Genomic DNA, 27427 nt, shown 5'->3' with positions numbered 1-27427 from the left:
TATATTATCTAAATTTTCACAACAGGAAAGAAAGGTAAAACAACAGAATTAACAGCTCTTAAATCCTACACAAAGCAATAAACATTTTTCCAGGTTTCCTAACAGGAAAAATTGGGGTGTCACAGAGGATTCGAGTAGGCACAATAATTCCTTGTTTAAGGAGAGATATCATCACAGGACATATTCCTTTTGTATGCTGGATATTTCAGGATCCTGTCCTTGTTCAAAAGATACAGCCAAAACAGAATTTTCATTTTCACAAGGAAAATAACAAATAAATCCCATCTGATAAACAATAAATAGTACAATCAAATTTTACAAAGTAAATCTCTACCTACCAGGTTAACTGGAGAATAAGAACTTAAAAGAAAAGCATGCTGATTAGAAATAGGTCTCAAAGAAACAGATAGTGGTTTAGACACTAGATGCGGCATTAATTGGTTAAAATTTGTACTGCATTTACATTCTTCGTTGATAAGGGAATAGAGAAAACTCCTGAGCTTTTAAGGTGGATCTGCTGGCTCCAGTGTCTATAAAACATTGTACTGGTTTCCCATCAATAAGACAAGACACATAAAGACCTGATTAATCTATTAACAAAAAGGGTGCATTAATTAAGTTACTATTCCCCAGGCTGTCCTAATATAAAGGTTGAGTCTGGTCTCGGGGAGGAGGTAGTGGTGGCCCAAATGTCCACTCCGACTGGCCAGATCGCTTTGGACATTTTGCTTTCCAGTGTCTCAACTGTCCACAAAAGTGGCAAGAGGAATCTCCTGAGGCCAAAAAGGTACCACGCCCCACTCCCCGACCCTGGCCTCGACCCCTCTATATACTCCTTTATCTGAATTTTCCATTTTTCTTTTTTGGAGTCCTTTAGACTCCTTACCCGGGATTCATGCAGTCTTTCTTTAGAGTTTTCACCCTGTCTGCATTTTATCTTCAGCCCCCCCTCTCCTTCTACCCATAAGCCATGTTGTTTGAACCAAGATTCTTAAGGGCTCAATCCTTACTTTTACAATTCCCCCAGCCCTTTGGTGCTGCAATGCACCACACTGCATTAAACTTTGTTCCATTTTTCTTATTTTAGCATACATATTATATTCTGCTGTTTTTATTTTGAGTTCAGCATACCTATTTACATTTTTTTTGCAGTACATTTAAAGCAACATTTTGTATACACACAAAAATATCACTAATACCCTTAAATACAAGTAACATGATGTAGAAAAGTTTGGACCCCATAAGCTCCATTGATTTATTTCATGGAGCTTTGCTACTTTTTCTTTAGATCAAGCTTTTTTCATTCCTTTTTGTACCGGTAACTTGCCCGCAGCCCATGCTGCTAACACTGCCCCTAAGGGGCTGTCCTCGGGGATTTTACTGCCACCGAGCCCCATCTCCCATCCACAGCACTATCACTCTCCACACACACTCGGACGCGTTCCATGTTAACACAACACTCGGTTTTGTTCTTTAAAGAACAGATCAGAGAATCTGATCCGAGCCCTTATCCTAGTACTTAAACCAGCACTTATTTCTCCCGTTCACACCCTGTGGATAACCTGTGCACAGAACAATTAGGGATATGCATATATCTCTTCAACCCACCTCTGGAGGAATTTTACCACAAGCAAAATTAAAGGTACAGACCAAAGAAAGGGTAGGGAGATTCCATGCACGAAAAAAAACTTGTGCCACCCTGGACTTTTGCGTTAATGAGCCCTCAAACTCAACGCATGGCCATCATCAAGGATGATGCTAGGGTGCCCTTTTTGGAATCTCCCAAGAGAAAAGCCTGTCAAGTACAAAGAAACAGACAACAAACACAAAACATAGAGGTACCTGGAATCCCTGGAGACTGTGAGACTCAAAGGGTCTCAATGCTTTACAGCCTTCCACCAAATTCCATCCTCCGTCCAAAACCCTTCAGGGTGACCTCACCCAGTGCTGGCTGAGGCGTTGGCTGGTGCAGGAACTCGGGGTTGGCAAGCAAGGTGTCCCACCAGAGTCGCCAAATTGTTGGAAAAAGATTCCAAGTGTGGTTCATTACTCTGCACCGATAAGAGACCCACACAGGATTTCAGGCTGGACAGTCACTAAAAGAGTTTATTCTGCAGAAGGTCAATTTTCAAGCCCACAAGTGGACAGTGGAAAAAGACTTTGAAAAAAGGATTACAGACAGTTTTATACCTTATTGCTACTTAAACATTCATTACAAGACCATACATATCTTTTTTACAAGGGCCTAAACTTATTTCTTTATTCACTATTGGCCTATATTATCTCTATTTTTACTTACAAAGATATACATTATTCATAAGGTGTTTTTGTTGATGCTTTACAATTAGCTACATCTTATCTATTAAGGCTGCCGAGGCTTATCTCCTTCTGCATTCCTCTCCTTCTACATTCCAGCAAACTTTCTATGATCTTTTCACAGAGTGGAATCGCCTGGCCTGTCTGTAAAAACAAAGGGGCTAGCTAAAATGGAGTAACTGTGGTCAAGCAACTAAAAATCAGCTAACATCTCCAATATGCCTTTCCCAGCAATGTCTAATTAGCATTCAGCCAGGATCCCTGCAGGTTCCAAGGCATTGGTTTTCCTTGTCTCCTCTCTTTATTGTTCAGGAAATGTGTTCTTCTGAAACATATTCCCCGATAAAGTCCCTATTCCCTGCTGGCTGTCTGGGATAGCCTCCGTGCTGCCTTCTGCCCTGCTGGTGATTGGTACAATGCAAATTATTTCTTCTTGTAATCTTTGATACAAATGAATAGTTCATTGAATTTGGCCACAACTTTTCCCTTTATTTGGAGAAAACCTGTTTATCAACTCACTCTGACATGCCAGTATTAAACTTCTTTGACTCAGACTTAAAAGCATAATATCAGTGAGTATCCATAATTCCACACGCAGCATTCTCACATGCATTTCTTAATGATATTATTGACTAGAGTGTTATCAATTTTCGTATGATACCTCACAAGGTATATTTTGTACAAATATTATTGCAGTAGGGTGAGGGGTGTGAATACAGAGATGCCCAGATTCACAGTGGCTGCACGATTGGTTGAAAGACCATATTCAAAGAGTAGTTTTCAAATTGGGAGGACATGTCTAGTGGGGTCCCACTGGGTCCCAGTGGAGAAGATAGGTATTAATACAAGAATTGAAAGGTGGGAAAGAAACTGGTTAAATGCGAGGTTACAACGGGTCATGATGAAAGGTGAATTGTCAGGCAGGAAGGAGGTTACTAGTGGAGTTCTTTAGGATTCAGTCTTGAGACCAATCATATTGACAGCTTTCATTAAAGAGCTTGGCAGAAAAAGTGGGAGTGTGCTAATAACATTTGCGAAGGACACAAAATTGGGAAGTATGACCATAATGGAGGACGCCCCGAATATCATACAAGTAGATTGGATTACCTTGAAAACTGCAGTAATAGAAACGGGGAACAAAGAACAACAAGAATTTTTCCTATAAACTGTAGACCTACCGGAGGGAAGCAGCAGAATAGGAGAAAGACCAGAGTTTATTGGTCTGTCACAGGATGACTATGACCCACCAATATGACACATCCATGAAAAAGGCTAATGACATCCTGGGATGCATCAGGCAAGGAATTTCAAGAAGAGATCGGGAAATGTTAGTACCAATATAAAAGGCATCTGGTCGCCAATGTTTAAGAAAATTTAATTCAAACTGGAAGAGGTGCATAGAAGGACTACTAGGATGATTGGACAAAATGGAGAACCTACCTTATGAGAGGAGACTTAAGGATCTTGGCTTGTTAAGCCTAAACAAACGAAGGCTGAAGGGAGATATGACTGCTTTCTATAAATAGATCAGGGGGATAAACATCAAGGAAGGATAGTTGTTATTTAAGTTAAGTTAAGGGCCAATGTTTCCACATCCCCTTTCTGAAAGCACCCGCCTCAGGTGTTTGGCCACTTGCCCTGTCAGCCCCAGGGTGGCATCTCACGGCTCTTCCGCTCGTAGACCAGAACCTGGCTGCGCTGCCCCATCTATACTGTTTGGCTTTTCGACCCAAGCAGCTAGTCATAGCTTGGGGTCCTGTGGGCCAACCAGCAATGGAGACATCGTCTGCCCATCCAGCTAGTGGAGGGCTTTGTAGAGATGGGGCAGATCCAGCACCTCAGATCCCAAAGCTTCTCCCTTGAACTTTGAGGCATTTGGGATCCCAGCGTGTATCAGCATCTGGGCTTGGGCCCATTTCTGCTTTTCTATTGGGTGGACACTTTCCTCCGAAGGGGAATATTTCAGCTCTCGGCCTGAGTATGCCTAGACGCTACAGCCCAGCAAGGTGCCCATCGTGTTCCCCTTGGTGTCAGTACACTAGCTCACTGTGTCTGCCATGAGTTCTGGGTGAAGGTGGTTGGAATTTGCCATTGGAACGATTTTCCAGTGTAAAATGACCTTTCACAAAATCCACATTTTCCAGGAGAAAATTGTGATTTTCAGTGTTTAAGGTGAGTGTCCCTGTGTCCAGTTCCAGCTGGCAGGACATAGCCACAAGAGCTTCTCAGTGCTGCCCAGGATTTCTGTCTGGGAAGCTCAGCCCTTAAAGGCAAAGTCCTCAGTAACACCCCCCTTCACCTCCAAGTTCAATTTTGTAAACAAAAAAAAAAAAGGATTTTCCATCTGGAAATTTGCAGTGACACCTCCCTGGTCTAAAAAATTGGCCAATGATAAAATTTAAGAAAATGAAAACCAGCCAGGCTAACTGTTACAATCTGGCCTGGGACCTGATGGTACCATCACCGGTCTGTTGTGAGAGGACCCATCACTGGTTTCAAGTGCTCCAAAGTCAGCTGGGTCTGGGTAGAGTCCAGCCCTTCTTGCTCACTCTGGGATTCTAGGTCACACTCCCGAGATGAGCCTTCTTGTCCAATGCCCTTCCTTTGGCAATAGGAGGCAGCCGTCCATCTTCTCTAGACCTCAAAATTCGTGTCTGGCTTCTAGTTTAATCCCTTTGAGAACAATGTGGCAGGAAAACAAGGAACACAGGATGAGTAAAAGAGTTCTTAACCACAGTCACTTTATTCTTAACGTCCAAAAGACTTGGATACTATGTGTCCCCTCCCTTGCCAATAATTCCATAGATATGACAGCACAGAGTTTAGGATTTCATGCCGTCATATCCCAGTTACACAAGCAAACAGTAAACCAACCCCCATCATGACCCAAGCAGAGTTTTATATGCTGAAAAGGAGAAGACTCAGAGACCACAGGAAGTTCACTATGCTTTGATCTGGCTACTGACTTTATGTGGAAGAGGCTAAGATAGCCTGGGGATGGTTGGCAGTACAAAAACCTAAGTTAGAAACATAGTTAGATAACTAGATTACGATCTCATTTCGTTAATGTAAATCTACAGTAACTCCAGTGACTTGAGTTTGTCTGCATATTTGCCAGTGTAATTAACCCTTTGCATGTAAAGAGATTGCAAAGCATGTTCTCACAGCGACACTAATGTCACCCGTTGATTACATTTCTATACAAACACAGAATTAAATCACAGTCAGAGGGAAAAGATGGACCTTTAATTTTTAGTGGATAAACTCCACCCTGTCAGTTTCCACAGGGAAGCTTTGATCTCCTTGTTTCTCATGCTATAGATGATGGGATTCATCACTGGAGGCAGCACAGAATAGAAAACAGCCACCACAAGATCCAGCCGTGACGTTGAGCTGGAGAGGGGTTTCAGGTAGGCAAAGCTGCTAGTGCATACTAGCAAGGAGACCACAGTGAGGTGAGGCAGGCAGGTGGAGAAGGCTTTGTGCCGGCCCTGCTCAGAGGGGATTCTCAGCACTGCTCTGAAGATCTGAACATAGGACACAATTATAAAAACAAAGCAGCATAACACTAAGCCTGCACTAAAGAGAATGACCCCAGTTTCAGTGAGGTTGGAGTCAGAGCAGGTGAGCTTGAGTAGCTGGGGAATGTCACAGAAGAACTGATCCACCTTGTTGCCTCTGCAAAAGGATACTGTAAATGTGTTCCCGGTGTGCAGGGCAGCATAGAGAACACCGCTGGCCCAGGCCCCGGCTGCCATTTGGACACAAGCTCCCCTGTTCATCACTCTTTCATAGTGCAGTGGCTGGCAGATGGCGACGTAGCGATCGTACGCCATGACGGTGAGAAGGAAAAAATCTGCTCCCACCAAGAAGAAGAGGAAAAAGACTTGGGCAATGCATCCAGCGTAAGAAATGGACCTTGTGTTCATGAGGGAATTGGCCATGGATTTGGGGATGGTGACAGAGATGGCGCCAATGTCTAGGATGGACAGATTGATCAGGAAGAAGTACATGGGGGTGTGAAGGTGGCGGTCGAGGGCCATGGCTGTGATGATAAGAAGGTTCCCCACCAGGGCAGCCAGGTAAATCACTAGAAACACCACAAAGTGTAAAATCTGCAGCTCCCGCACCTTAGAGAATTCCAGGAGAAGAAACTCGGTCACAGTGGTTTGGTTGGACATTTTCTTCCTCAGCACATTGTGTCCTGCCTGCGGAGGAAAGGAGAAGGGCAACGGTGAGGATTAGTGACCGAGGGAATGACCCTGATTTCTGTCTCCATAATAACTGACGATGTGACTGTCAGAGCACAGCCCTGATCACAGCCACTGAGCAGGGGCGGTGAGGACTCCTCGCTGCGGAGAATAAGACAACTAGTCCGGTGCGTTATCCCACTGATATCAATCACAAGTCTTGGAAGCTGGGTCAGTTCACACCCGTGAAGATCTGAGCCATGATGGGTTAGTGGCATGGCTCAGTTACTGCTGTGTTGTATCGTTTCCCTTTGTGACTTTGTGTCTGTGCTGTGCGGGTCAATGACATTCAGGACACCTGGGTTCTGTTCTTGGCTCAGCCATTGTCCTGCTGTATGACCTTCAGCCAGTCACTTCCCCTCCCTAGGACTCTCCTTCCCTCCCTCCCTTTCTCTGCCTGGTCTACTAGGACTGTGAGCTCTTTGGGGGACGGGCTGTGTATTATTATGTGTATATTCTGTGCACCTCGTTACAGTATTTGTGCTCAGCTGTCAGCTGAGATGGAGCCTGGATATGGTGCTAGACAAAGAGGTTTCTAGTCCCAGTGACCTCCTCCCTGTCCATCTAAGCTCCATGTCAGGATAGACAGATCTGGCTGCTGGGTGCAACTCTGAAACTGGGTTCAAAGCTCCTAGTCCCTATAACACATATTCTGTGGGTATCAGCTTTGCCGTTACTCAGTTTTACTTTCCTTTGAAACAGAAATCAAACAGCTGCAACCAAATCAATGGGTTTCCAGTTATGGTGTTATTAGCCAACATTAAAGTTTCCCCACCCTTGTTTGAAGTTTAAGTCTCGCTGGAAATTTTCAGTTAAATTTTGGTTGGTTGGTTGGTTGCTTTTTTGGATGGAAAACTTGATTTACAGCAAAACGTTTTCATTGAAAATCTGTTATGCTGGAAAACTGAATACTCAACAAGCTATCCTGTTTGGTTTTCATCTTAAATTTACATTTTTCAGCTGAAAGTTTTCAGTTGCCTAAAGGAGAAAAAAAATGGGTTTGGGGTTTCTGATGAAAAGTTGACATTTTGGAAAGCAGGAATTTTTGTGTCTTCTGACTGTCTCTAGTTGTTTGAGTAACTTAACAGTGAAATCCTTAACGAGTGCTGACAGCAATTCTGATTTGTGTTCTTTAAATTTCCCTTGTATGCTAATCCCAACACATATATTTAATTGAAATAACACACTTACTGTACTGGCCTCTGTGGATTTTTCCCCAATAGGTGATGAATCCAGTCATCCAGCTCCAGGATTCTTTGGTCATTATCTATCTATTTATCTAGACGCCAAGGACACAAGTGTGTAAGAGTCATTTCACCCTCACTCTGCGCATGACCTGACAGAACTAGACTCAGACCGGTTGCTCTCTGCAGCTGAGCAGTGTGTAGCTGGCTTTGAGCGTCACTGGCATTAAAGGAGCGATGCTGCGGGAAGGTGATTTGCCCATGTCTATTTCCTAAGGGCTTGTGGGACTCACTCCCGAGAGACCTGAACAGCTCAGAAGCAGAGGACCAGAGGCAAAACTTCATAGATTCGTCCATTGTAAAGCCAAAAGGGGCTGTTCTGCTCCTCTAGTCTGACCCCCTGCCTAGCCCAGGCCCTCGGATCTCCCCCAGGGTTTCCTGACTCCAGCGTCTGTGCTTTCTGGGCGCTGGGATTACCAAGGGATTTGGGCACCTAAAGGTGGGACATGTATATACTGGGATTTCCCAAAGCTCCTAAGTCTGCCAAGTAGCTAAATTCCATAGACATCTAATGGGAGTTAGGCACCTAACTTGCTGAGATGTTACTACAAATCCCACTAGGCAACTCTCAGCTTCTTTAGACTCCTAAACCCCTTTGTAATTCTGGCCCTGGGTTTCTCTTGGTGTCTTCCAAGGCCTGGGCTTCTCTTGACTCTCAGAACTATGAAGGCTGGGATTTGCAAAGGAGCCTAAGGGAGAGTAAGGCATGCACGTCTTGGGGGCCTAACTCCCTTCGACTGCCTTGACAATCCCAGCCTACAACGATAACAAGGGCAGCCAGGCAGCAGGGGTTGTAGAGAGGAGGTCAAGTCACCTGGAGATCTTGTGATCTAAGCCCAGCTACGCAATTGAATTACCTCAGCTCTCCGTGCCTCAGTTTCCCCAACTGTAACCTTGGGGAGAAGACCTGGCACTGGAGGAATAATTCACAGTGGATGGTGTAAATAAGGGCTTATGCAAAACTTAGTTTTATTTGAACTCTGCCTGGGGTCTCCTAGCCCCTGTACAAGAGCCTTGTACAAGAGCCTTGTGTCCGGCAAGTGTCAATGGGAGTGGTTCCCCCTGGGCTTTGTCTGTGGGTCTGGGATCCCAGGAGGGAGCTGCTCCTCACTCCCAGGCTGGGGTGGCCGCATGGTCGGAGTGAGACTGCTGTCAGCCCTGCCCTGGGGGGCAGAGAGTGGGGGGCACTCGGAAGATTTTAAAGTTTTGAGTTTTAAAGTGTATTTTATATGCTTTGAAACTTTTACAAATATATTATTTTAATGTAATTGATATTTATTTTATATTCCGGCCCAATCCCTCCCGCCAGGCCTGTGGCCACTCCCCTCCCTCCCCACAATCTGGCCAGACCCTTCAGGCAGACCCTTTGCCCCCACACAGCCCTGCGGCCTGACCCCTTGCCTCCCACTCTGGCCAGCCCACATAGCTGGACCACTCAACTCCCCGCACACTCCAGCCAGACCTGTTTGCCCCCTACTCTGTTCTGCCTCCCCAGTCACTTCAGCCCCTCCACTCTGGGCAGTAACCCCCCAGCTGGATCCCCTCCCTTCCACTTTGGCCAGCCTTCCCAGCCAGCCCCCTAGCCCCCGACACTCTGGCCACTGTGTGTCTGCCAAGCGCCGGGCACAGTGGGGGGAAGGAGGGTCTGTTGCTGTGTGTCTAGGCAGTGCCTGGTCCAGAGGCAGAGGCAGACGGCTCTGCGCCCAGAGAGAGGTGACAGCCGGAGGTGTGGGCTCTAAGGGGCTGCCACGAAGGGGCAGAGATGCAATTAACCCTGAAACTGCAAGACTCACAAGGGTCTGTTCTGGCCCTAAAGGCTATGAAAAGACGATCACATGGTTCCCTTGTCCTTCCGCCCCACCAATCCTCACCCATTGCTTTGACTCAGCCACTAGATTCCATCAGCTGCCGGCTACACGGTGAGCTGTTCTGGGGTGGACCTGTCTGTGCACCGCTCGGCACAATGGGTTCCCGTCTCAGTTACTGTGTGTCTGCCAAGCGCCGGGCACAGTGGGGGTGTCTGTTGCTGTGTGTCTAAGCAGTGCCTGCCACAAAGGGGTGCCAGTCCCTGAGCATCTGTGCGGTGCTTGGCACAAGGGAGCGTCCAGCCCAGGAGAGGCAAAGCAGGATAAATTAGGTTAATTAACCTGCACCTGGGGAGAAGCAGGGCTGGAAAGGTTGATGGAGCCCAGCTGGGAAGGAGCAGGGGGGGCTGGTATAAAGCTAGGAAGTTGGCAGCCGTCGCTCCCTGGGAGAAGGGGCAGGGGGTGTTTGGGGCTATGGAGTGAAGCAGTGAGTCCCTGGAAGGAGGGAGGTTGGGCTGGGAAGCCCAGAGAGGGGCTGAGCCGGCAGAGATCCAGGGAAATAGCGAGAGGGGCTGGCAGCCAGCAGCCCATCGTTGCTAGACAGAGGGTCCCCCTGGGCTGGACCCTGCAGTAGCGGATGGGCCTAGGTTCCCACCCCACCCACGGGGCAGTGGCACAGACCCGGCCATGGAGCAGAAGGCTGCCTCGGACAATTGTCTGCTGGGACTTTCCTACCCTGGAAGGGGAGGATTTTAATGACCTGGCCAGAGGGACAAGCCATGAAGATAGAGCACTCTGAGTTTCAGAGACACGGCGGGGAGCATGGATGAGCAGCGGAAGGAGGTGCTGGGCTGGAAGGTGAGACTCCCCAGGCACCCTAGCGGTGAGTAGACCCCGTGATGGTCCCAAGCTCTGTTACTGTTTGTCTGTGCAGCGCTGGCACGCCGGTGTCCTTAGCTCTGTGTGTCTGGGTGGCACCCGGCCAGGTGGGGTCCTGCTCTCGCTGGTACTGTTTGTCTGTCCAGCTCCTGGCAGAACAGGGCTCCGGTCTCAGCTGAGCCTCCAGGTGCTACCATAATAGACACAATAAGTATAAACGAGATCTGCCAGGCTGGCCTAGACCTGGGGCACTTGACTTGAGGCTGTCCTAGGGAGCCTTTCACCTCTAGGTCTGCAGGCTGAACGCTGCCCAGATTGCGAGCAGCCAGGAGCCATGGCATCAGAGAAAAGGGCTGCAGCCCTTGGGATCATTTTCACCAGCGAAGGATCTGGGCCAGGGTTCTTCAGAAAGATGCAGAGACCTTTCCTCCTGCAAAGGCTGCTCGTGCAGTCGCAGTGCTGGGCTGCGTTCCAGGAGCTCTCTGTGAAGGAGAGATGCCCTGGTGTGTGCACATGGCGTGTGAACAGACAAGCTGCCAGGATGCAGCGCTCAGCGACGTGTAGCAGAGTTCCTGCCATTTGTAGGAGCAACACAACTCGCTGTTGTGGGCAGATTGCAACTCAGGAGACTTGGGTTCAAGATTTGCCACAGACTGCCTGGGTGACCTTGGGTGAGTTACATAGGGCATGTCAAAGGAGCCATCAAGTCCATTGGGCCCTATGAAAATCCCTGACAACGTCTCTGCTGCTCAGCCTGTGAAATGGGGATGAAAACCCCTCCGTCCATCACAGGAGTGAGGTTAGATGTGCTGGTGTAAATGAGGGGCCATGGAGGAACCCAGAGCGATGCATGCACTCAAGTAGAAATGGATCTTTCCAAGGCTCCTCACACTTCCCCTAACCCTCCACTTAGCTCATCCCCATGCCAGGAAAAAGAACCTTTGAAATACAGCTGGTCAGGAATGTTCTGGTGTTTTGTGTGTGTGGATCTCTTTCGTTGGTTTTTTTTTTGGGGGGGGGGGGGGCATGTTTTTGGTAGGCTAATGCCAATTTTTCTAAAACAGAACTGCTCATTAAACAGTGTTGGTTCAATGAAACACCTGATCCCAAAAGATAGATTTTTGGTTAAAAATTTTCTAGATTATTGAAACATCACGTTTCAGTCTCGTCACACCAGAAAGTTGTAAGGTTTTCCAGTCAAAGCAGCTCTTGGTTTAGACATTTTGAAAATGAGAGAAGGTCAATATCGACTGAAAAACTTTGAAATGATCAGAATAAAACATTTATTTTCCCCCAAGTGAATTTTTTGCAGTTTACACTGTTGAAATTTTGCTTTTTTCCGTTATGACAAATTTCAAAATGTCAAAAATACTCATGAGATGGGAAAACCTTTTCCCACCCAGCCTTGCTTTGAAAGGAGACCTGCTCACATGTCGTCTGATAGACGTGCCCCTTGGCGTCTACACATTACAGCCAAAAGTCAAAATGAATTTGCTCAGTGTAAAAAGACCTAGGGGCATTAACTGCAATGGTGCTCTGGTGAGTTTTGCCAGCTGGGGATATGACCTGCCTTACGTTAGAGCTGTGTCTATACCTACAATGTAAAGAAGTGTCTGTGTTAGAATTTAGCCAGGAAATAAAGGTTCAAACCTCTGTTTTGATCGAAATGTGCCATGACCTCGCCAATGACCATGACTAATGACCCAAGCACTGCATTCATGCCCTGCACCCTGACTCAGAGAGTACATCTACACAGGGATAAAAGACTTGCCACACAGCCCCGGCTGGCACAGGACCAGCTGCAGGTTTTTGATCCCTGTGTAGACATGCCCAGAGAGAACTGGGCTATCTACTGAGTCCCCCACCCTCTTCCCTCCAGCACAGTGCCCCCGAGGACTTTTCTGGGACATTGGGATTAGCACTGACTCCAAGCACATCCGAGTGGGTCGCCCGCTCCACGCTCTGCAAAGCAGCATCCTCTAGCAGAGCACTGGGCTCAGACTGACTGGCGGGGGGGCTGCATGTGGGGAGAGGCCGGGCCTGAGATACCAGCCAGAGCAGTGCTCTGTCAGAATTGGTGCATTAAATGAAGCAAGGCACTTCCGTGTACTGGTCTTTGCCAGCACCAGGTGCAATCTGCAGGAGTGCTCCATTCAAGCAAGGCCCCCCGGGCTCTCCTCACTAAAGAAATACGTGGGTCGTCTTCACTTTGCCCAAACCAGGCTTCCAGAGCCTGTGAGGAGTGTAGAGTTCTCACATCCATTGAATCTCCTATTAGCCTGTTTTCTTCCTTTCTTATTTCTCTTTCTATCTCTCTGTCTGAGTAGAGGGTACAATTTACAAAACCACCGAAGTGACGTAGGAGAGTAAGCCCGTTTTCAAAAGCCATTAAGAAGCCCAGTTCACCCTGGGAGCTAGGTGTTTTTGAAAGATCCCACTGGTGCCTAAATATCCTTTAAAATGTGACCTAAGGTCTACATTTACAAAGAGAATGAGGTGCCTAGTGGAATGCACTGAGACTCCTCAATAGGTCAGGTGCTGCTGACATTGGGTCCGTGCTAGCTGATGAAGGGAATTATTTTCTTCCTTTTTTTGAGTTTGCAGAAGATGCTGCCCTGGCTTCTGTAGATTTGTGCAATGAGGCTGAGATTTTCAAAGTCAGCTAGAAGATTGGTTCTCCAATTCCTATTAATTTTAATGCAGGCTGAGTGTGCCTATCCTTTAGGCAGCTTTGAAAATATCAGCCTGAAAGCATGTCCAAGACAGCTAGATTCTTTTAGGAGCACTTCTATGATTTGTAGAGCTCCAGATACACAGGTAGGGCTCTACGCGAAAGGAGAGAGAGAAACTCTCACATAAGCCACATAAGAGTCATGCGGATGAATTTGTAGACATATTTCAATGCTCAGCCACATGCTACTTCTGCAGATGCAGCACATCAACGTGCAGTCGTCTGACCCCCTCTCAGTTTCCGCAGAGCCCCTTTCACCTCCTTGTTCCTCAGTGTGTAGATGACCGGGTTCAGCACGGGCGTAGCTACATAACCAAAGAGCTGCACAAAGGTCACCAGCACTTTGCTCTGACGTGGCTGCACGTAGACCAGGGTGCAGGGCCCAAAGAACAGCGTCACCACCGTCAGATGTGAGGCGCAAGTGGAGGCTGCTTTGCGTCGCCCTTCGGCTGAGGTCATCTTCAGGATGGAGAAGACGATGCGGACGTAGGATGCGAGGATGAGGAAGAAGCAGATCATGGGCACTACCCCAGTGTTGGTAAAGGTCACGGTCTCAATGATGTACGTGTCCGCGCAGACCAGCTTCACCACAGGGAAGATGTCACAGAAGTAATAGTCTATCACATTGGGCCCGCAGTAGGGCAGGGTGAAAGTCAGGCTGGTGAGAATGGTGGCGTGAAAGGAGCTCGTGATCCAGGTGCTGGCAGTCAGGATGGCGCACACCCTCCAGTTCATGATGATCAGGTAGCGCAGCGGGTGGCAGATGGCCACGTACCTGTCAAAGGCCATGACGGTGTAGATCAGGCACTCGGTGCTGCTTAGGAAGTGGAAGAAGACGACTTGGGACATGCACCCTCCCAGCGAGATGGTTCTACTTTTGGCCCACAGATCGACCAGCAATTTAGGGGTGCTGATGGAGGCCAATCCAAGGTCCAGCATGGAGAGATTGCAGAGGAAGAAGTACATGGGGGTGTGCAGGCGGGAGTCAGCGAGGATGGCTGATAAAATGAGCAGGTTGCCCAGCAGGGTGCAGAGGTAGAAAGCTAAGAAGCCGATGAAGAGGATGGTCTCCTGTCCTTTGGTGTTGGGGATCCCTAAGAGAATGAATTCTGACACCACAGTGCGATTCTCCATTTCCATGCGAGACGGGGTCATTCCTGGAAGCACAGAGATAATGCAGCCAGATTAGCAAACTCAATAAATTATGGTTTGTTTATTCCTTAGCACACTAAAATTTAATCTACAAGGGTAAACCTTTCTAACCATCATAAATTAGGTGAAAGTGTGTGGAGAATCAGGACTTTAATATTTGATCGATTCTATTTGATGCTACTCAATTTAATTGTCCTTTCTTCTTTTCCATTCAACCATCTTCTATCTATTCAGTTCTCATAGAGCATACTAAGAAGTACATGAGGGTGCGCAGGGGGGAGTCACGGAGGATGGCTAATGAAACGAGCAGGTTGGGATCAGGTCCTCACTGTGCAGTGCAGAACGCAGAAAGAAAAAACGTCTGCCTTGAAGATCTTACCATCCAAAGATGAACAAACAAAGGGGATGTCCTACTCCATTCCAGTTTCTTCTCTTCTTTCATCTCCTTTTCTAATTTCTTCAACTCTATTCTATAAAGACACTTACTACGTTGATAAAGATGGGGTATCTTAGAGCCTTCCACTTGTGGATTAGGTGATATGACTAATATTTATCAAATGTGGTTTGTTCTTTCTCTCATCCTTTCTGTAGAGGGATTATTGGGTGTGCAGTGAAGTACTTTGTTTTGGCAGGGATTCATTTTTATCAATGTAGGTGCTGCTTTGTGTTTGTGTTGAAGGAAAGGATGCAGATGCAACATACTAACAAATGAATTTGGTGAAGAATTGCCCCAGCTTTGTTAATGATATGAATTGTTTGGTGGTCTTTATGAGTGTAATAGAGACGGGGAAACGGAAAGAAGAGGAATAGCGACAGCTTGTCATCTACTCAGCCATAATCAGCAGGCTGCGTTCTGTAAATACCATGATGGGATTTTTAAGGTCAGATTTGAAGGACAAAAATGACGTGTCTATTTGCATTTTGTCAGGGAGTTTTCCTCATGCATGAGAGGTGCTGTTGGAAGGGAGAAGGGTCCGTGTTGGGGTTATCACCTGCTGGCTACACTACAGAGCTTACAGCAGTGTCACTGTAGCACTGCTAGTACAGACAGGCTAAACCGATGGGACAGAGCTCTACCGTCATGTTAAATACTCTAGCCCCCGCGAACAGCGATAGCTATGTCTGTGGGAGAAGCTCTCCCGTCCACACAGAATTGTCCACATCAGCACTTAGGTCGATGTAACTTACACTGGCTTATTCAGTCCTCTGAACAACATAACTTATACTGCCCTAAGCTGTGGTGTGTACATAGCCACACAGAGATTAACGGAGAGAGGGGGATAAATGATACACAGCCGCAACAGAGACAGGCAGACAGGTACTGCAGAGAGAAGCATGGACAGATTTTTCTCTAAAGAAAATATTTGGGTGACATTGTCCTTGAGTGAGGCCGACGCTGACAGATTTCAAGAAAGGAAGAGAGTGAGGGACAGAGAAAATCTTTACCAGACCAGATGTCTTACACTGGTTGCATTGGGAGAGGACGATCCAGCTGAATGGAATTTTCCTCTTCCCCCTGGCCGTGACCCCTGTGTAGAAGCATCCAGATTTCTTACCCAAAACAGCACATCACACAGCAGAAGTGCCCGGTCTGTGCTTTTGTTATCCAGCCTGCAGACCTAATCGTCTCCGAAGGTAGCCAGGGATGTCCACAGCCTATCGCCACAGGCTGCTGCAGAGCCCAGAGCTTTTTCACAGCTTCCCACAGCCTTTAGGCTGTCCATGGTCTCTAAATCACCCAAGGTCCCTTTGGGACTCAGTCTCTCAATCCCATCCAGGCTCCTGGTCTGAGTCCTCAGCAGAGTCACCAATTAACTGAGATTTTGCATCATTTTAGAGGTCACTCACAGACCCCCAGGACCAGCAGCTCAGCTGGCATAAATAAAGGTAGCAGTATTAAACTGAAAGGGCCGGATCCTCAGCTCCACCAGGCTGCAGATTCTCCTCTCACTCACCATAATCTGAATCCTGAGTAACTCCATTGGGTTCAAAGGGGCTGATTCCCCTCTGTCACTCACCTGGCTGGTGTAAATCAGGACTAACTCCATTGGACTCAAAGGGGCTATGTAGATTTACACCAGCTGAGAATCTAACCCATAACTGATGAGGGGACATGGGATGTTACTTATCATCTAGTCTCTCCTCCCGTGTAACACAAGCCAGTGAATTCCACCCAGGAGTGTGAAATAGGCATCAACTGGGCCAGCTGTTCACCTAGTGGTCTGTGTAGCCAACAGAGCTTTCTCCTTGGTTTGTATTAGCTGCTTCTCCTGTGCCCCCTTCTGTCTCTTTGTGCACCTGGATGTAGTCCTGCAGTTGTGTGATTATCTGTGAGGGTGAAAGTCAGCGCTGTGCAGATGGACAGCGTATGTCCCATCCACCACTTGGAATCACTTTCTGCAATGCTGTGAAGACTGGCAGTATAGCGGTCCCTAGCAACTCCAGGAAGATCATGGCCCCAATGTCCTGGGTGCTGCTCAGACACAGCATGAGGCAGTCCCTGCCTTTCAGAGTTCACAAACAGAGGAAGGGTTATCAGCCCGTTTTACAAGGGGGAACTGAGTCACAGAGAATTTGAGGGTGAGATTTTCAAAGGAGCCAGGCTCCCAAAACTCATTCTAGTGCAGTGGGCGTTGGACTCCTAACTCCTATTGGCTTCCTTGAAAATCTCAGACTGATTGAATTGTCTGTGGTCACAAAAGGAGTGTGTGGAAGGGCCGGGAATCTGACCCAGAAGTTCTGGATTCCAGTCTGAGCATTACCCCATACACCATCCCTTCTCTTTCCACTGGGATGAACATCACTCTGCGTCTTGCTGGGTCTCGGGCATGTTCTCTTACCCAGCCCTTTGCACAACCAGTGTTCGTGGGGGGAAAGGATCTTTACAGAATTAAGGTTCATTTAACTTAACAGAGCTGCTCCTTCACTAGCCAGGTAAGGCTCGTCTTGCACCTCTACTGTGCCTCGATGCTAAAGGCTTAGCAGTGGTTAGCTACATCGCTGGCATAGCCTGTAACTAAACCAGTCCATAGACCACACACACAGAGGGTGTGACAAAGCCAGGGAAGCAGGGCTGTGTTAGGGGTTTGTCAGCACTGAGCTCATGGATCCGTTTGCTGCTGCCATAGCAGAGCAGTGTCAGTTAGACCCTTTGCAATTCTTTTCATCGCTGTCATTTCTTGCTGTTCCTGTGGTGGGCATCTTATCTGGGAGCCAGACTGAAGTGGCAGAAGGCAGAAGTTATAATTAGTCTCTGTAGACAGATTATCCCAGCTCAGTCATAACATACCAGGACGTGCAGTCGCCTTTGGGGTTAATTAAAATGCAGGTGTTCTAATGAATGCCCAGGGGGGCCCTTATCACTGTGCTGGGTAGCAGCTCCCAGGTTACTCTTGGCTGGCACCAGCTGAGTCCCATGTGTCATTGCCATGAACAGTAGGGCCGGAGCTGCATTTTACTCTTTTTAATTGTGTTCTCACTGTTCTGATCAGAGGCGGCTGGGACCTGCTGATGGTGGGCAGAGGGCACAGTTCAAAGGCAAACACACGCTCTGCTCTCAGCTGCCCCTCCCTGCAGCTCCCACAGCAAAGTGTTCGCTTCTCCGTCTCCCCGGGGTGACAGTTTGCAGCCTGCTCCAGGAACTGCTGGACAGGGAGGGGGCCTGGCCAGCAAACCCTGGCAGAAATCTGCATGGTCACCTGACCCCTCTTGCGCCCACCCTGGGTCACCTCTGATTCTTATCATTGGTATTTTGATAGCACCTACAGATGGGAACTCAGATGTGGGCCCTTTCTGCTGGGTGTTGCGTGGACACATAATAAGAGACTGTCACTGTCTGAAATGGATACACATTTAATGGATGAGAAAGACAAAGGATTTAATGATGCCTGTTTAACAGATGGGGAAACTGAGGCACAAAGCAATTCAGTGAGTTACTCAAGGTCAAATAGAGAATCTTCCACAGAACATGTACTTGAACCCAGATCTCCTGTGTCCCACACCTTTGTCCTAGCCACAAGATAATGCTTTACAAATAATCCCATGGGCTCTTTAAATGTAGGTGTGTTGAGTTGATACAGTTCTCAGTTACTAAACACTATAGCCACCTGCTCTCCCTGCTCCTCCCTCTGCAGTCATCCACTGCCCAGGCCTGCAGGTCAATGCAGCTTTCCCATTGTCCATCAGAAGTTACAGCCGCTTTTAGAGTCAATGTCCACAGCTGTGCACCTCTCTTCCATTCCAAGTTCTCTTTGCTCAGTCGCCCTCTTCTGGGTTTGTGGCTCTTTGGAAATTGGTTTCCTGGACAATGACAAAGACACAACAGAGAAAATTCAGGCTGACCCCGGCCATGCAAAGTGGAGCTGCAGTGCAGGGGGTGGTGCAGGCAACTCAGGAGGGGGGCTCCTCTCTCAGTCAGGGCTGTTTTTAATGCTGGGATGTTGTGGTAGTGTGGACTGTCCTGCAGGGAAACAGGCAAGTGGCATGACTCACATTATCTGCCTCAGTTTCCTTTCCATTTTTTATTTTTATTGTTTTTCATTTATGGGCAAGATCCCACTTCAATAAGAACTGATGACAATTCACAAAAATATTGTTATTTTTGTTTTGGTGGAAGGCCATTAGAGGGTACTGGGCACTGCACCCACACCGGTGAGAGACAGACCCTGCCCCAAAGAGCTTACAGGAGAAATGGGTGGGAGAAAAGAATGATTTGTACCTCAGTGCATCAGGTGGAGGACTGAGTCCCAGAGAGATTTATTCACTTCTCTAACTCCTAATATCCCACTTCCACTTTAGGTTGGAAATTTCAAAAGTGTCTGAAGGGAACTAGTTTTCCAATTGCCGCAGACTTTTAACTTCCTTGGGCCCTTTGGAAATCAGAGGCTCAAACTCCAGTCCTCTCCACACACTGGTTTCCAGCTTTATTTTTAATTGGCACAGCAAGAAGAAGCACAGGCAACTCAGAGACAAGTTCCAATAAAACAGCTGAGGGTGGGAAACAGGAAAAAAATCCTCATTTGAGTCCCAGGTTTTGGTTTCATACACACTGAATGTTGCTCAAAATTCAAGTGCAACGGATGCAGAAGACACAATACGTACGTAGCACAAGCCCAAAACACAGTGCATGTGATGAGTGTAGAGTTCTCACCTCCGTTAAACCATCTGTTAGCTTTTTTTCTTCCTTTTTTTTATCTTTCTATCTCTGTCTGAGTACAGGGTAAAATGTACGAAACCCCCCAAGTGACTTAGGAGAATCAGTCTCATTTCCAAAAGCCATTAAAGAGCCCAGTTCTCACTGACATTCAGTGGGACATAGGCTCCCAACGGCCAGATTTTCAAAGGTGCAGATAGGCACATAGTGGGATTTTCAAATGGATCCTGGTGTTTAGGCCCAGATTTTTGTTACAGTTCAGGGCAACTGCACCTGCATTTTCCCTTAATGGTCCAGCAAGGGCCAAGGCTCCCAGCTCCCAGCTCCCTGGCCTTTGCCTTTCTTGGGTGGAAACCCACATCTCTCTCCTTGCTGACTGGGGTCTTCACAATAACACACACACAGCTGCATTTTTAATACAATGCGCCTCCAAAAGCTCATGCAGTGTGGTTTATCCAGAATATTGCAGGAAATGGCTGTCTGTCCCCCTTTTAAAATTCTGGCCCCAGACATCTAACTCTGGTTGATTTCAATGGGGGCTAGGTTCCTGCGTGCTCCTGAAAATCCTGCTAGGTGACTAAATATCCTCTGGCCTAACGTCTAGATTTACAACGGGGTTTATGTGCCTAGTGGAATTTACTAAGGCTTTTAAATAGGTCAGGTGCTCAACTCCCATTGAAAGTAAATGGGAGGCTGGTGGCTGACTCACTCAAGGTGCTCTTGAAAACCCTATTAGGTGATAAAATGCCTTTGAAATCTGGTCCTCAGGAGCCTCAATCCCACGGCCTTTCAGTGAGATTTAGGCCTGGTCTACACTTACCTTAAAATTTGGCGGCAGTCGATGGGAGTTACACAAGCTACGCAGAATAGATTGCGTAACGTCCGACGACTTCTTAACTTCTGTTGTACACGGCATCTTCACTGCGCTGCAGTACTTGAAGGGGTCGTTTTGACAAGTCGACTTCCACATTGATTGAGTGGGTCCTCACTGACCGCTCAATCGATCCAGATAGATCAATCTGATGGTGGCGAATTAGCTGCCATCAGTGAAGACGTACCCTCACACTCCTACATGCCTCCATCATTTCTGATGGGGCTGGGGTTGGTCCTGTTTTGAGCAGGGGGATGGACTAGATAACCTCCTGAGGTCCCTTCCAACCGTGTTCTTCTATGATTCTATGAAAATGGGATTTACATTCCTAAATCACTGAGGTGGTTTTGAAAATTTTACCACACATCCATTGAACTTCAGGACATGCTGAAAAATCCAGCTGTTCTCCTGGGAGCATTAGGCAGCTCTATAGCAGAGCTTCCTGATGACATGTGGTTTGTGCCAGATGATGAAGATACTTTTTTTCTTCCCTTTCTTGGGTTTGCAGAAGATGCTGCCCTGGCTTCTGTAGATTTGTGCAATGAGGCTGAGACTTTCAAAGTCAGCTACCAGCTTTGGATCTCCAATGCCTATTAATTTTAATGCAGACTGAGAGTGCCTGTCCTTTAGGCAGATTTGAACATGTCAGCCTTAAAGCATGTCCAAGACAGCTAGATGCTTTTAGGAGCATTTTTATTATTTGTAGAGCTCCAGATAGACAGGTGAGGCTGTATGGGGAAGGAGAGAGAGAGAGAGACTCTCACAGAAGCCACATAAGAGCCATACGGATGAATTTGTAGACATATTTCAATGCTCACCCACATGCTACTTCTGCAGATTCAGCACATCAACGTGCAGTCGTCTGACCCCCTCTCAGTTTCCTCAGAGCCCATTTCATGTCCTTGTTCCTCAGTGTGTAGATGACCGGGTTCAGCATGGGCGTTACCACATCGGCAGAGATCTGCAGAGCGTTCGCCACCACTTTGCTCAGCTGTGGCTGTGTGTAGATGATGGCAGAGGGCACCAAGAACAGCGTCACCATCGTCAGATGTGAGGCGCAAGTGGAGGCTGCTCTGCGTCGCCCTTCGGCTGAGTTCATCTTCAGGATGGAGTAGGAGATGCGGATGTAGGACATGAGTATGAGGAGGAAGCAGGTCATGGGCACCAGGCCATTATTGGAGACGCTCACGGTCTCGATGATGTATGTGTCCGCACAGGCTAGCTTGGCCATGGGGAAAATGTCACAGAAGTAATGGTCCACCACATTGGGCCCGCAGTAGGGCAGCGTGAAGGTCAGGCTGGTGAAAATGGTGGCGTGAAAGGAGCTGGTGACCCAGGTGATGGCAGCCAGGATGGCGCACACCCTCCAGTTCATGATGATCAGGTAGCGCAGTGGGTGGCAGATGGCCACATACCTGTCAAAGGCCATGACGGTGCAGAGCAGGCCCTTGGTGCAGCCTAGGAACTGGTAGAAGAAGACCTGGGACATGCAGCCGCCCAGCGAGATGACCCTGCTCTGACCCCAAAGGGTGGCCAGCAACTTGGGGGTGCTGATGGAGGCTAATCCAAGGTCCAGCATGGCGAGATTGCAGAGGAAGAAGTACATGGGGGTGTGCAGGTGAGAGTCACAGAGGATGGCTGATGAGATGAGCAGGTTGCCCAGCAGGGTGCAGAGGTAGAAAGCTAAGAAGACGACGAAGAGGATGGTCTGGAGGCCGTCAGTGTTGGGGATTCCTAAGAGAATGAAATGAGTCACCACAGTGCGGTTGACCAACCCGATGTGGGACTCATTCCTGGGGTAGGGGAGAGAAATAATTCCCATGAGTTACTGAAACAAAAAGATATATCATCCTTTTACTGCAATGCTCACCCTTCCCTCCACTGCCGCCACTTTACTGCATGTCACCACATTACTTCCTTTCACTCGTAGTAGTTTATATTTACATCATTGTCATACCAGTTGGGATCAGGTCCTCACTGTGCAGTGCAGAACAGAGAAAGAGGAAATGGCTGCCTTGAAAATCTTTCCATCCAAAGACGAACAGACAAAGGGGATGTCCTATTCTAGTCTACTCTATTCCAGTTTCTTCTCTTCAGTCCTATCTTGCTCTAATTTCTTCAACTCTATTCTATACAGGCTCTCGCCCCATCTTTATCATGACAGCATCTTAGAGCCTTCCACTGGTGGATTAGGGGATGTGACCAACGTTTGTCATATGTGGTTTGTTCTTTCTCTCATCCTCTCTACAGAGGAATTATTGGGTGTGCAGTGGAGTAGTTTGTTTGGCAGGGATTCATTTTTATCAGCGTAGGTGCTGCTCTGTGTTTGTGTTAGGAGTGAGGATGCAACATACAAAAAATGAATCTGGTGAAGAATTACCCCAGCTTTGTTAAAATATATGAATTGTTTGGGCAGTTTTATAGGGGTTAGAGAAAAAGGGAAAAGGAACGAAGGAGGAATAGCGACAGCTTGTCATCTGCTCAGCCAGGATCAGCAGGCTGCATTCTGTGAATATCACAACAGTGGATTATTAAGGTCAGATTTGAAGGACAAAAATGACGTGTCTATTTGCATTTTCTCAGGGAGCTTTCCCCATGCATGAGAGGTGCTGTTGAAAGGGAGAAGGGGCCGTGTTGGGGTTATCACCTGCTGGCTACACTACAGAGCTTACAGCAGCATCGCCGTAGCACGGCTAGTACAGACATGTTAAACCGATGGGACTGAGCTCTACCGTCATGTTAAATATTCCAGCCCCCGCGAGCAGCAGTGGCTATGTCAGTGGGAGAAGCTCTCCCACCAACACAGAGTTCTCCACACCAGCGCTTAGGTCAGTGTAATTTACACTGTCTTATTCAATCCCCTGAACAACGTAATTTATACCGAGCTAAGCTGTGGTGTGTACATAGCCACACAGAGATTAACGGAGAGAGGGGGATAAATGATACACATGCACACGAGAGAGACAGGCAGACAGGTACTGCAGAGAGAAGGACGGACAGATGGATGGACGGATTTTTCTGTAAAGAAAATATTTGGATGACATTGTCCTTGAGTGAGGCGGAGACTGACAGATTTCAAGACAGGAAGAGAGTGAGGGACAGAGAGAAAATCTTTACCAGACCAGATGTCTTACACTGGCTGCATTGGGAAAGGACGATCCAGTTGAATCCAATGTATCCTCTTCCCTCTGGCTGTGACCCCTGTGTAGAAGCGTCCAGATTTCTTACCCAAAACAGCACATCACACAGCAGAGGTGCCCGGTTTGTGCTTTTGTTATCCAGCCTGCAGACCTAATCGTCTCCGAAGGTAGCCAGGGATGTCCACAGCCTATCGCCACAGGCTGCTGCAGAGCCCAGAGCTTTTTCACAGCTTCCCACAGCCTTTAGGCTGTCCATGGTCTTTAAATCACCCAAGGTCCCTTTGGGACCCGGTCTCTGAATCCCCTCCAGGCTCCTGGTCTGAGACCCCAGCAGAGTCACCAATTAACTGAGATTTTGCATCATTTTAGAGGACACTCACAGACCCCCAGGACCAGCTGCTCAGCTGGCATAAATAAGGGTAGCACTATTAACCTGAAAAGGCCAGATCCTCAGCTCCACCAGGCTGCAGTTTCTCCTCTCACTCAGCATGATCTGAGTCCTGAGTAACTCCACTGGGTTCAAAGGGGCTGATTCCCCTCTGTCACTCACCTGGCTGGTGTAAATCAGGACTAACTCCATTGGACTCAAAGGGGCTATGTAGATTTACACTAGCTGAGAATCTAACCCATAACTGATGAGGGGACATGGGATGTTACTTATCATCTAGTCTGTCCCACCGTGTAACACAAGCCAGTGAATTCCACCCAGGAGTGTGAAATAGGCGTCAACTGGGCCAGCTGTTCACCTAGTGGTCTGTGTAGCCAACAGAGCTTTCTTCTTGGTTTGTTTTAGCTGCTTCTCCTGTGCCCCCTTCTGTCTCTTTGTGCACCTGGATGTAGTCCTGCAGTTGTGTGATTATCTGTGAGGGTGAAAGTCAGCGCTGTGCAGATGGACAGCGTATGTCCCATCCACCACTTGGCATCACTTTTTGCTATCCAGTCCAGACTGGCAGTATAGCGGTCCCTAGCAACTCCAGGAAGATCATGTCCCCAATGTCCTGGGTGCTTCTCAGACACAGCGTGAGGCAGTCCCTGCCTTTAAGACTTCACAGACATAGGAAGGGTTATCAGCCCATTTTACAAGTGGGAACTGAGGCACATAGAATTGGCGGGTGAGATTTTCAAAGAAGCCAGGCTCCCAAAACTCATTCTAGTGCAGTGGGCTTTGGGCTCCTAACTCCTATTGGCTTTCTTGAAAATCTCAGACTGATTGAATTGTCTGAGGTCACAAAAGGAGTGTGTGGAAGGGCCGGGAATCTGACCCAGAAGTTCTGGATTCCAGTTTGAGCATTACCCACACCATCCCTTCTCTTTCTACTGGGATGAACATCGCTCTGTGTCTTGCTGGGTCTCGGGCATGTTCTCTTAACCAGCCCTTTGCACAACCAGTGTTCGTGGGAGGAAAGGATCTTTAGAGAATTAAGGTTCATTTAACTTAACAAAGCTGCTCCTTCACTAGCCAGGTAAGGCTCGTCTTGCACCTCTACTGTGCCTCGATGCTAAAGACTTAGCAGTGGTTAGCTACATCGCTGGCATAGCCTGTAACCTAAACCAGTCCATAGACCCCACACACAGAGGGTGTGACAGAGCCAGGGAAGCAGGGCTGTGTTAGGGGTTTGTCAGCACTGAGCTCATGGATCCGTTTGCTGCTGCCATAGCAGAGTAGAGTCAGTCAGGCCCTTTGCAATTCTTTTCATCGCTCTCATTTCTTGCTGTTCTTGTGGTAGGCATCTTATCTGGGAGCCAGACTGAAGTGGCAGAAGGCAGAAGTTATAATTAGTCTCTGTAGACAGATTATCCCAGCTCAGTCATAACATACCAGGACGTGGAATGGCCTTTGGGGTTAATTGAAATGCAGGTGTTCTAATGAATGCCCAGGGGGGCCCTTATCACTGTGCTGGGTAGCAGCTCCCAGGTTACTCTTGGCTGGCACCAGCTGAGTCCCATGTGTCATTGCCATGAACAGTAGGGCCGGAGCTGCATTTTACTCTTTTTAATTGTGTTCTCACTGTTCCTATCAGAGGCGGCTGGGACCTGCTGTTGGTGGGCAGAGGGCGCGGTTCAAAGGCACACACACGCTCGGCTCTCAGCTGCCCCTCCCTGCAGCTCCACAGCAAAGTGTTCGCTTCTCCGTCTCCCCATGGTCGCAGCTTCCAGCCTGCTCCAGGAGCTGCTGGACAGGGAGGGGGCCTGGCCAGCAAACCCTGGCAGAAATCTGCATGGTCACCTGACCTCTCTTGAGCCCACCCTGGGTCACCTCTGATTCTTATCATAGGTATTTTGGTAGGACCTACAGACTGGAACTCAGAAGTGGGCCCCTTTCTGTTGGGTGTTGCGCGGACACATAATAAGAGACTGTCACTGTCTGAAATGGATACACATTTAATGGATGAGAGAGACAAAGGATTTAATGATGCCTGTTTAACAGATGGGGAAACTGAGGCACAAAGCAATTCAGTGAGTTACTCAAGGTCAAATAGGGAATCTTCCACAGAACATGTACTTGAACCCAGATCTCCTGTGTCACACTCCTTCGTCCTAGCCACAAGATAATGCTTTACAAATAATCCCCATGGGCTCTTTAAATGTAGGTGTGTTGAGCTGATACAGTTCTCAGTTACTAAACACTATAGCCACCTGCTCTCCCTCCTCCTCCCTCTGCAGCCATCCAGTGCCCAGGGCCTGCAGGTCAATGCAGCTCTCCCATTGTCCATCAGAAGTTACAGCTGCTTTTAGAGTCAATGTCCACAGCTGTGCACCTCTCTTCCATTCCAAGTTCTCTTTGCTCAGTCGCCCTCTTCTGGGTTTGTGACTCTTTGGAAATTGGTTTCCTGGACAACAGCAAAGAAACAACAGAGAAAATTCAGGCTGACCCCGGCCGTGCAAAGGGGAGCTGCAGTGCAGGGGGTAGTGCAGGCAAGTCAGGAGGGGGGCTCCTCTCTCAGTCAGGGCTGTTTTTAATGCCGGGATGTTGTGGTAGTGTGGACTGTCCTGCAGAGAAAAGGAGAAGCAACATGGCTCACAATATCTGCCTCGGGTTCTTTTCCTTTTTTTATTTTTTTTTATTCATAGGCAAACTTCACTTCATAAGAGTTGATGACAATTCACCAAAATATTATTATTATTATTATTATTATTATTATTGTTTTTGTTTTGGTAGAAGGCCATTAGAGGGTAATGGGCACTGCACCTGCACCGGTGAGAGACAGACCCTGCCCCAAAGAGCTTACAGGAGAAATGGGTGGGAGAAAAGAGTGATTTGTACCACAGTGCATCAGGTGGCGAACTGAGCCCCAGGGAGATTAAGTCACTTGTCTAACTTCCTGCCAAGCTCTAATACTAACCCTGGCATAAATATATTCACTTCCTGCGTCACCCAAAGCCTGGGTCATTTTATTGATTTCATGTGTAACCTGACCCCTAGTATAACCTAACTGCCCTCAGCCCAACCTCAGTAAGAACATCATTCTTTTGACCTTTTCCCTACTCCTAGGAAATCACTCCTGTCCTCCTCATTAGCCCTGGAAAACTCCATTGACTTCCATCCTAAACCTAATCTTAAACCTGGAATAACCCCACAGACCTCCTCACCCAGTCTCGATCTCTTGGTAAGGGTGGGTCAAGCAAACAATGTGTATTTTAATACGGCGAAATGTCAGCATGTACATCTGGGAGCAAAGAATCTAGGCCATGCTTACAGGATGGGGGACTGTATCCTGGGAAGCAATGACTCTGAAAAAGATTGGGCAGTCGTGGAGGAAAAACAGCTGAACCTAAGCTCGCAGTGAGACGCTGTGGCCAAAAGAACTAATGTAATCCTAGTGCATAGATGAGGAATCTCGAGTACGAGCAGAAAGGTTCTTTTACCTCTAGATTAGGCACTGGCG

The 27427-nt window shown here is 47.7% G+C and overlaps 3 protein-coding genes across 3 annotated transcripts; all 3 read right to left on the bottom strand.

Moving 5' to 3' along the window:
• Positions 1 to 5561: 5561 nt before the first annotated feature.
• Positions 5562 to 6497, bottom strand: LOC137150304 (olfactory receptor 14A16-like). The gene has a single exon (XM_067544145.1). It carries the CDS (start codon positions 6495 to 6497, stop codon positions 5562 to 5564), a length of 936 nt encoding a protein of 311 aa, XP_067400246.1.
• A 6935-nt stretch (positions 6498 to 13432) lies between these two features.
• Positions 13433 to 14365, bottom strand: LOC137150297 (olfactory receptor 10D3-like). Its single transcript, XM_067544133.1, has one exon. The coding sequence runs from the start codon at positions 14363 to 14365 to the stop codon at positions 13433 to 13435; it is 933 nt and encodes a 310-aa protein (XP_067400234.1).
• Positions 14366 to 21247: 6882 nt separating this feature from the next.
• On the bottom strand, positions 21248 to 22222 carry LOC137150314 (olfactory receptor 10D3-like). The gene is made up of 2 exons (XM_067544155.1): positions 21867 to 22222; positions 21248 to 21698 (listed from the first exon to the last, which is right to left on the bottom strand). Exons 1-2 carry the CDS (start codon positions 22220 to 22222, stop codon positions 21248 to 21250), a joined length of 807 nt encoding a protein of 268 aa, XP_067400256.1.
• Between the last annotated feature and the right edge of the window lie 5205 nt (positions 22223 to 27427).

The sequence above is a fragment of the Emydura macquarii genome, unplaced genomic scaffold, assembly GCF_026122565.2.
Source record: "Emydura macquarii macquarii isolate MOO-44397 ecotype Brisbane River unplaced genomic scaffold, CSIRO-AGI_Emac_v2 contig_131, whole genome shotgun sequence".
In the NCBI taxonomy this organism is placed as follows: Eukaryota; Metazoa; Chordata; order Testudines; family Chelidae; genus Emydura; species Emydura macquarii.
This window is presented reverse-complemented; position numbering and strand designations above follow the sequence as displayed.

Coding starts and splice junctions, on each gene's coding strand:
- LOC137150304 (XM_067544145.1), bottom strand. CDS start 6,497: ATGTCCAACCAAACCACTGTGACCGAGTTTCTTCTCCTGGAATTCTCT.
- LOC137150297 (XM_067544133.1), bottom strand. CDS start 14,365: ATGGAAATGGAGAATCGCACTGTGGTGTCAGAATTCATTCTCTTAGGG.
- LOC137150314 (XM_067544155.1), bottom strand. CDS start 22,222: ATGGGAATTATTTCTCTCCCCTACCCCAGGAATGAGTCCCACATCGGG. Junction 21,699..21,866: donor TCCCAGGTCTTCTTCTACCA/GTTCCTAGGCTG, acceptor CATTTTCACCAG/CCTGACCTTCACGCTGCCCT.